Source organism: Pleuronectes platessa, chromosome 4 (assembly GCF_947347685.1).
Source record: "Pleuronectes platessa chromosome 4, fPlePla1.1, whole genome shotgun sequence".
Taxonomy (NCBI): domain Eukaryota; kingdom Metazoa; phylum Chordata; class Actinopteri; order Pleuronectiformes; family Pleuronectidae; genus Pleuronectes; species Pleuronectes platessa.
The window spans coordinates 12,495,795-12,505,715 of record NC_070629.1 but is presented as its reverse complement, the minus strand read 5'-3'; the positions used below and the strand labels follow the sequence as shown (position 1 = coordinate 12,505,715).

The following is a 9,921-nucleotide window of genomic DNA, read 5'->3' as shown; positions in this document are numbered from 1 at the left end:
TTAAATTAATTTATATTTTTTTATATTTAATTTTTCATAATTTCTCCGCGCTGGTTCAGGGGTCAGGATGTTATTGTTGCAGTGGTCAGAATGTAATCGTTGCAGTGATCAGGAGCCTGTAGACGCAGTAAGTAAGATGAAGGGATGCTGTTGAACCAGAGACTTTATATAAAGTGTTAAACCTGTTTTCATCTCACACCAGAGGAGCCTGGCGCTGTGCAGGGCGGGGCAGTGCGCATGCGCGGTACCTCTGTGGCCCTTCTCGTCTTGGTGGCTGTCCTGTCTTCAGGGACCTTCTCCAGCTGCACATTCAAACAAAGCTCTCTCAGGCGACCACACACCTGCTCACCGAGGATCATTTGTCGGCCTGTTCTGTGTTAACCTCGCTCTCAGTCGTCGGGAGCCGCCCGGGGCGTCGACCGGCCAACAAGCAGCAGCATCCATTCATCCTTTCAGGGGCAGCTGAGCTTTTCCAGGCGAGCTAGCTAGCGTTAGCCGAGCGAGCGGCAGGGGACAGCGGTGCTAAAATGTCGGGTTACCAAGGAAAGAAGAACATCCCAAGAATCACAGTGAGTGTTGTCGGATCACTTTGGGGTTTAATAATCATCAAATGTATCATTCGGTGGATTGAAATTGAACGTGCAACGCCTCAAGATTAGAGCAGCGGCTAGCCAGTGATTAGCTGAGGTTTCCATTCATCTCCACCGAGCCTGTCACCACCACCAGCAGCAGCACCAGCACCAGCAGATCCCCACACTGACAGCATGGCACGAACAATGACACACGCACTGCATTCCTCTGTTTAAAGTGTGGATATTAGTTTTCTTCATAATTAGCGCTCACATCGGTGCTCTGCTCATCTCCATCTCCAAGGGTGGAGTCCTCGTATTCCTGCACTTTACTGCCATCTCTTCATCCTCCATGCTCTCGGTTTCTCGTGCCTCCTTCAGCCCTTTCCCCCCCCTGCCAATCCTCTTCCAATCCTGCAGCCAGGACCAGCTCTGATATTTAACCCTGGTCGTGTGATTTGAGGATCTGTCAAGTGTGTATGTGTGTGTGCGTGCTGCAGCCTTTAAACCAGAAAGCACAGCATCGACAGTAGAGATGCCGTGATGGTTATTAGAAGTAAACCCCTCTTTGGTAAAGTAGGTCATTGGACAGCACCCATCCAAACCGTGTTTTTTCCCTCTAAGCTTTCATCATGCAGCTGCTATAACCAGATAGTTCAGACACATCTCAGCAGCCGCTGTAACTGGGATCATTGGATGGCACAGAGCGGTCTTGTGAAGTGTGCTGGTCTGGTTCTGTTCACACAGTCATGAGGGTAGTTGTCACATGTCACAGGTCAAGGCAGGGTTGTAAACATGCAGCCCTGACATCACAGACACAACATGCAGACAGCAGGAGCCTTAGTTCCCCAGACGCACAAAGTCACAGTCACACACCTCTCACCAGGGAGGAATGAAGCAGATCGTTTCACTCACTGCAGACATTTTCACAAAACACCAAGATGTAACCCTGAATAATAGTTACTGTATCTGTGTCAAGGATGTCCTCTTTTTCTTTATCGATTTCAATTTACTGTACTGTCATATCTACACATGTAGAATGTTACTTCATTAACAAGCATTATTGCACAAATTATAATTACATTTACGAATTGTTTAGATCAGTTTAAACAACTGTCTTAATGAGCACACTTCTTTGTGTGTCTTATTGTTGAAGATTGTTTGGTTGCTGACTTTTAATGTTTTATAGACCATTTAAACAAAATAGTAAAGAATGCATTAAATGAGTGTGAACAAAAATTCCCAGTTGCAGCAGTTCGTCAATGCAACGATGATAATTCTGGAAATGTATTATATTCTGTGGGTCAAGAAGACAATGATGCTTTCCCCTTATTTCGTTCATCCTGTCTGTAAAGATGTCTGACATCCAGCTCATTGTTGTCACAAGAAGAAGAATCAAGGGCAGCAGGACTTGGTTGTAGATACCTGAAGACGTTTGACCTCGCATCTCAGAGGCTCCTTCATGCTCCTTCAGATCTCAGAAGAGGCTTCCTGAAGTATCTACAACAAGTCCCTGTTGACCTTTTGTTGAATTTGTCCATCCTGTTTATATTAATGAGCAGATGCAAAGAAGTATAAACGGCACCACTAACTACATCCTCCAAAAGGAAGTTGAAAGAAGTCCTACCTCCCTGAACCCTTTTAACAAATAGTGAAAAAAATAACCTTCATGAAAGTAAGATCTGTTGCAAAACAGTTGTAAAGAATTAGAGCCGAAAAGATTAGTCGATTAATCAACAGTAAAAGAATTAACTATTTTGGTAATGGAGTAATTTTTTCAACCACAAACTTTGAATAAATATCTAATCCACTCTGATTAATGCTTTCCTTTGTCCAATATCATAGTAAATTTATAAATTTGTGATATTTGGGCTTTTGGTTGAATGTTTTTTTGACGACGTCATGTTTGTCGATGAAGTTGTGATGGGCATTTCTCTTACATTTGTAACAGACTTAATGATAAATCGGTTAATTAAAAAACATTATTCATCATTAATTGATATTGAAAATAATTGTTAATCAACCAATTATTAAATTGCGTGTGCACGCGCGACATTCAGTATCTTTACTTCCGTTTATAGAATAGCCTACGCTGCTTGACGCTTAGCCCTTAACTCAGGATTTTTTTTTTGCAATCACTTCAGTTTTATAATTGGACTTTACAGGATCTATTTTTACAGCAGAGACGTGTGTAGGTCTATATATCCTCTATGTTCTTTTATATACACTTAGGGAGTTTACGACTACAGCTTTTTTTTCAAAATGAAAGCCGGTTGGATCTAAGGAATGTGACGACCTCAGCGCACTCATCGCTGAGCACTAAGGTACAGAGAGGACACAAGGTGATATGATCCCATTATAGGAGAGTAATGGCCTGAGAGATCAGGCCAGTCAGCCATGACTTGTATACATAATGCATTACTTCAGTCTGCGTCCACCCATCATGAACATGAGAAACAGTGACTGCTGCAGTAAAACACTTGTGTCTTCGTTAGCTCTCTGTAGTGTCCTCAGAGACCTCAGGAAGCCTGTAGGAGAAGTAGGCCAACGCACTTCACTCTTCTTTCATCTCATACAGGTGGAGCTCATGTGTCACTCGCCACTTTATCTGAAGGTTTTGATCAAGAATCGCTTCCTCTCTTAAAATGACATATCTATTATATGGGAAGAAATCTCCCCCAAAAAAGATTTGTATGCTAAATGTGAATGTTGTCTCGTTTCAGAGCGATCGTCTCCTCATCAAAGGAGCAAAGATCGTGAACGATGACCAATCCTTCTTGGCTGACATCTACATGGAAGATGGAGTCATCAAGTAAGTTCAATTTAAAGATTCATTGTTAAGATTAACTAAGTTTTTATATTAGCAACTCAAGTTGGCTCCTGGCTCTCGTTGTCTTTCCAGGGTAGAGATCTTTATGACACCTCTTTATTTCTGTTTAGCTTCAGTAACGCTTTAAAAAAGCTGTCAAAATACCAACTTGCCCAATTTTCCTATTTTATTCTCACAGAGGCTCACTCAGAAACTGTATGTGCATTTTATCAGGGGGGCTGGCAGGTAAAGTTCCAGAAAATGTCTGGAGCAACTGACTCAGACATTTCCCCTTTACTTATAGCCTCTCTGGAAAATGTCAGGAAAATCTCTGGACTTCAGCGCGTATGTCTGAAAGCCGCTTAAGTGTTTATCATGTTCTCTTGAGTAATTTGTGTGTTTCTCATTTTTCTTTTTCAGGCAAATCGGAGACAACCTCATTGTTCCTGGGGGAGTTAAGATCATAGAGGCTCATGGGAAAATGGTGATTCCTGGGGGAATTGACGTGCACACCCGGTTCCAGATGCCCGACCGAGGCATGGTGGCGGCAGATGACTTCTACCAGGGCACCCGGGCGGCCCTGGCTGGGGGAACGACCATGATCGGTACGTATCATATCAGACAGATTTCCACATGTTTTCAATTGGTTTAAAAGCACAGTAAACCCTCTTGCAGGGTTTATAACACTGCAGATGTACAAGCCGTCAAGCAAAGGATTTAATTGAGCAGTCGGTTTATGTACATTAAATCTAACCTGTTTGTTTGTGCTGCGTAGTCGACCATGTGTTGCCGGAGCCTGGCGTCAGTCTGGTTGCTGCCTTCAAGCAGTGGAGGGAGTGGGCTGACAGCAAGTCCTGCTGTGACTACTCTCTGCATGTGGACATCACTGACTGGAACAAGGGCACTCAGGAGGACATGGAGGCCCTGGTGAAGGATCATGGTATGTGGTCATTGGCCTACCTCTCCACATGCAGTTTAAAATCACTGACTTACCTGCTGCTTGTACTGGTACAGTAGAAAGGGTTTGGTAGGCACTGAATGGGGGAAAAATCAACACATCCTCACTGAGTGAATCATTAAACAGTAACTTGATTTTACCGCTCTGTCATTTTTTTATCCCTGTGATTTAACTTTTCTCTTTTCCTCTGGGTTTTCCCCTCTTTTTCTATCTTTATTCCACCTCTGGCTGTTCTCTCAAACGTTTTCTGTCTTCAGGTGTCAACTCTTTCCTGGTCTATTTGGCCTATAAGGATGTCTTCCAACTTTCTGACTCTCAGGTATGCTTTGTTTCGGGCCAATATTGGTGGGATCTCTGCTCTGTCATCTGTCAGTGAATATGGGAGCATATATGTTGACTTGGCTGTTAAATGTCTTTGGTGTGGATACCTGACCTCTGAGCTGATGAGCTTTCTTATATTTTCTTTAGATCTACGAGGTGTTCAGTGTCATCAGGGATCTCGGAGCCATTGCACAGGTGCATGCTGAGAACGGAGACATCATTGCAGAGGTAACAAAACTACTGACAAAGTTGGTTCAGTTTTATTTGTATTATTTCATTTTAAATTTGAGCTCATACTGTTTATTTGGGGATGTTTCAGGAGCAGCGTCGTATTTTGGATCTGGGGATCACTGGCCCTGAAGGTCACGTGCTCAGCCGCCCAGAGGAGGTGAGTCAGAGGTCTGTAGCTAAAAAAGAAAAGAGAAAGTGAGTGTTGATGATGAATCTGACTGTGTGCGTCTGCAGGTGGAGGCCGAGGCAGTCAATCGCTCTGTCACCATAGCCAATCAGACCAACTGCCCCCTCTACATCACCAAGGTGATGAGCAAGAGCGCCGCTGATGTTATTGCTCTCGCCAGGAAGAGGGGTAAGAAGAGACATCTTGAACTTTTTCACTGTCCCGACACACTTTTACTTCCCACTGACATCAGCCTGTCGTCTCCCATAGGTGCGGTGGTTTATGGAGAGCCCATATCTGCCAGTTTGGGCACAGATGGTAGCCATTACTGGAGCAAGAACTGGGCCAAGGCAGCAACCTATGTCACCTCTCCACCACTCAGCCCTGATCCCACCACCCCCGACTACCTCAACTCCTTGTTATCATGGTAGGCGCTCTGTGACAGGACCTAAAAATGGCAGGAACATAGTTTGACATGTGTGACTGTTTTAAGAAGATTTTATTTTTACCCAGCTGTAGCTCTTCTCATTAGGAGATGTCCTTTGAGGAGAAGGAATGCTGAAGTGGAACTTAAAGTGGCACTTTTTACAAACTGTGTGTCACACTTCTGTCTTGAGTAATTGGTCGAATTGGTCTAAGATGGTACTGTTATTGTTTAAGGTTATCCTTAATTTTCTTTCTTTCCTATCTAGTGGGGACTTGCAGGTGACTGGCAGTGCTCACTGCACTTTCCAGACTTCTCAGCGTGCAGTAGGAAAAGATGACTTCACCCTGATCCCCGAGGGCACCAACGGCACAGAGGAGAGGATGTCCCTAATCTGGGACAAATGTGTGGTGAGCTAATTTCTCACAATCAAAAAAGTTCTATCATGAAGAACTGTAGAGAAAATGTCCCTGTGAACCTTGTGTGTCTGTTGAGATGCTTGTATGTGATCATTTCTCCTGTCCCCAAAAGGTGACTGGCAAGATGGATGAGAACCAGTTTGTGGCAGTGACCAGCACAAACGCAGCTAAGATCTTCAACCTGTACCCCCGCAAGGGCCACATCGCTGTGGGGTCTGATGCTGACCTCGTGCTGTGGGACCCAGATGTCACCAAGATCATCTCAGCTAAGAATCATAACTCGGTCAGTCACATGTTGGGACATTATTCTTGAAACTATATCTAGTGGGCAGCAATGCACTTTTCATATTATAACTCAACGGCAGCTCTGTGAAGAAGAGAGGCATGGTAGTAGTTAAGGTTTTAACACTTTACTACAATAGCAACAAAATATTTAGTAACATAACAGAATACAGTATCCAGGTGAAATGTAGCTTCAAAGATTACTGTACAGTGCAAACTCTGTTATTTAATACAACCAGAGTTGACTAAAGTGCTGTATGATTTCACAACATGAAGAGAAGTAAGGCCTCTAAAAACAAGTGGGCCTTCACCTTACCCTTAAATATGTCTACACAAAGTGGAACACTTAATTATACATGGTGAACTGTTCCAAATATGTGGAGCAGCTCATCAGATAAAGTAAGGGTTTAACCATTTAAAAGTAAACCTATTCTGAGGGACTGCAAGTATAATCTTATGTAATGTTATTGATCTAGATTTTTTAAATGTAAATTACAGTAGACAGTGTCCTGTTGGAGCAGGTAAAACAGGAACTATCAGATGTTTTGCTATATCTTTGTCAAAGATTTATGAAAATACATTTAAACCAGCCTTCCTTTTATTGAACATATTTATATCACAATGCATCAGACAAACGATAATTTATGTTAAACACGTAAAAGACACACTATGCGTTCATCTTTCAGGCTGTGGAGTACAACATCTTCGAGGGCACAGAGCTGCGTGGAGGTCCGTCTGTGGTGATCAGCCAGGGCAAGATTGTGTTGGAGGAGGGCAACCTTCACACCACTGAAGGCTGTGGGCGCTACATCAGCCGCAAACCTTTCCCTGACAACGTGTACAAGAGGATAAAGGCTCGCAGCAGGGTGAGTCCGAGCAGAAGCCATCATGCAGAGGAACTCAACTCTTACAGTATAGGGAGCTCTTGGTCTGATGAATCTTCCTGCATGTGTAGCTCACAGAGTTGCGAGGAGTACCCAGGGGCCACTACGATGGGCCGGTGTGCGAGGTGACACTGTCTCCCAAGGTCCTGTCCACAGTGTCCTCGGTGAAGAGCTCCCCTGCCAAGCAGCAGCAGCCGCAACAGCCCACTACTCAACAGCCGATGCGCAACCTTCACCAGTCTGGATTCAGCCTGTCAGGTGAGTCGAGTCAAAGCACAGGTTTTGTTGTCCTCTGTCGCAACTCGAAGTTTGACGTTATATCGTAAACATCATCGTATCTCCAATTTTTCTTTTAGGTGCCCAAGTTGACGACAACATCCCTCGTCGCAGCACTCAGCGCATCGTGGCTCCCCCTGGAGGAAAAGCCAACATCACCAACCTCGGCTAATGTCCTCCCAGGACTGAGTGCAGGGCCACAAGGGAGAAGAGGCCACGGTCACATGACCTCTGGTCACCTCTGACTCCTCCCCCTCTGCACTCCACCCATAATCACTACATCCATTCTTATTCACACACTACCACCGCTTCACCTCGTTCAAAAAAAAAAGAAAAGAAAAGAAAGCATTATTCCATTTTGTTTTATCTTTCCTGCCATATTCCACAGTCTTCGGGGAAAGATCCAGTGAATAGAAACAGCTTTTTTAAAGCATGATTATTGATGGAGGTAATTTGTTTACATTTGTTTGCATTTGTTGTATAATTTCTTGCTGTACACGTTTGAGCTGTCGAAGTTGCTCCTTAGGCTCAGAACGTTTACAAAAAACTTGACCTAAGAAGCGGTCGATTCCACGATCAGGCAACTTAGAAACAGTTGTTTACAGTTTCTCTTCTTGCTTTTTTCCAAGATTTGAACAAGAATGGTATCTGAAAGTAAAACCTCCACTCTCTGTGTCGTAACGTGGCTCCACTGCTGTTCAGGTAGTAAAATGTGACATTGTTAACACAAAAAAACCCAAAATACTAATGAAGGATTAGACCCTAGATTATTGTTTTTACATCTCTGACGTTTGCAGTATGAGCTGAACGATTCACTCTGGTCTTCCTTTTGATGTTATAGTTGCACTTTCTTCATTTCTTTATTTGGTTTAAAATTGATGTTTATGTTTTTATGAAGTTGTGTTTTTTTTTTTTTTTAGATTATGCTGAATGCACTGAAAGGACAAGAAAGGGTATTTTAGAGTTAAACCACTCATTTAGTTTCAGCCTGAATATGGGAATAGGGAGGAGAAATGGCTGCACATTATATTTTGTCAGAGAATCATGAAACCCTCCACCCTCACCTCATTTTATTGTTTTCCTCATGTTTGTGAAAAGGTTGTCAGGGCAAGCTTCCAATAATCAGAGCGGCGTATATTGTTGAGAATGCAGACGGGCACTAAGATGAAGCTGGATTTGCAGACAACCTCTCTGCACCTGGTGCTATTAGACCATTGCTGTATACGTGCAGATGATGTCCGTACACACACACACACAAACAACAGTGGTGTAAGCTTTGTAATAACAGCAGCCAGGGTACGAGCCGCCCTTTACTAGTATTCACTGAATTTGTCTTTGCACTAAATGGTAAACCTATATGTGAGCTTGCAACTTTTTGGTTTGTGTTTGGATATTTGTTGAGTTGAACTCCTTGCTTGCCTCCTCTGTAAGATATTGACAGCACACTGTATCTATGAAGGCCTCTTTAAGGAAGTGGAACGGCGATCTTTCGAGACCTGATGAAAAATGCTCCAGTATGTGTATGAAATCCCTCACAGTGTGCAGATAGTGTGTCCACTGTTCTCGGTGTTAGTGTCGTGAATGAATTATATCCAGTTGTTCTTTCCTTACCCGCTAAGACACCAGAGCCTCTCCAGGTCGTTAACTATATTCACCAAAACCACGGGTCGTCAGTACTGTAAGACACTGGATTCTCTCTTCCTCATTGCCTTGTCAAGTGTAGGTTTTGTATGCCAAGCTATAATGTGAAGTAATTGACATTTGGGGAAGTTTCATGGTGATGGTTGTTGAGTTGTAATGTTCAGCACTGTTGTTTCCCCTCTCCCTGCAAGTGTGATACTCCCTCAGAAGTGTATGTTTTGTAGGTTACAAGGGTTTTGGGGGGAAATCGTTGGTCCCGTCAGCATTTGACCCTATCTGTGTTGACTTCAGTGGATTAAAATAATAAAAAAAATTAAACTAATGCAACTTGTTTTAATACAAACTGTTACACCATAGAGAATTTAAATGAAACATTTTATCCTGTGAATATTGTTGAATAGAAAACATTCCTGGAAAAATCTGTGGATTGTTAGGGAGAACACAGGTAATACACGTTTTACATGTTTGCATATGCTGGCGCCCCACTACACAACTTTTTAACAGCAGGATTAAAAAGTACATTTACTCAAGCATTGGACTCAAGTAGTATTACAGAGGTACTTGCTCTTGCATTTTCAATTTGATCCTACTGCAACTTTGGCATCATACTTCCAGCACATATTAATTGAATGTTTTGTTTAGAAGTACATAGAAGAATTTCTATGTTGAACTATTTTCTCAAAAGACATTTCCAGACCTAAATTAAGCGATTCTCTTACATATGTGTCAACACTTCTTCAAGTGAAATTGTCCTGGACTTTGACGTGAGTATTTTTACATTGTAGCAAAACTACTCCAACTTCCTCCATCCCTGATTAAAAGATTCTCTTGGATCACATAAGCGATTAATTGGAACGAGTTCATTAGAAGTTAAGTAAAGAAACTGATTTTCACAATCCCCCCCCCCCCCCCCCCCCCCCCTTCTTAAGAACAGCAGATCA

General features: G+C 42.9%; 1 protein-coding gene across 1 annotated transcript; it reads left to right on the top strand.

Annotated features, from left to right (window-relative positions):
* The first annotated feature begins 264 nt into the window (after positions 1-264).
* On the top strand, positions 265-9,302 carry dpysl2a (dihydropyrimidinase like 2a). Its single transcript, XM_053420726.1, has 14 exons — positions 265-569; positions 3,293-3,381; positions 3,799-3,983; positions 4,154-4,318; positions 4,594-4,655; positions 4,805-4,885; positions 4,977-5,045; positions 5,123-5,243; positions 5,325-5,481; positions 5,747-5,888; positions 6,010-6,180; positions 6,866-7,045; positions 7,135-7,321; positions 7,420-9,302. Exons 1-14 carry the CDS (start codon positions 528-530, stop codon positions 7,509-7,511), a joined length of 1,743 nt encoding a protein of 580 aa, XP_053276701.1. The 5' UTR covers positions 265-527; the 3' UTR covers positions 7,512-9,302.
* Positions 9,303-9,921: the final 619 nt, after the last annotated feature.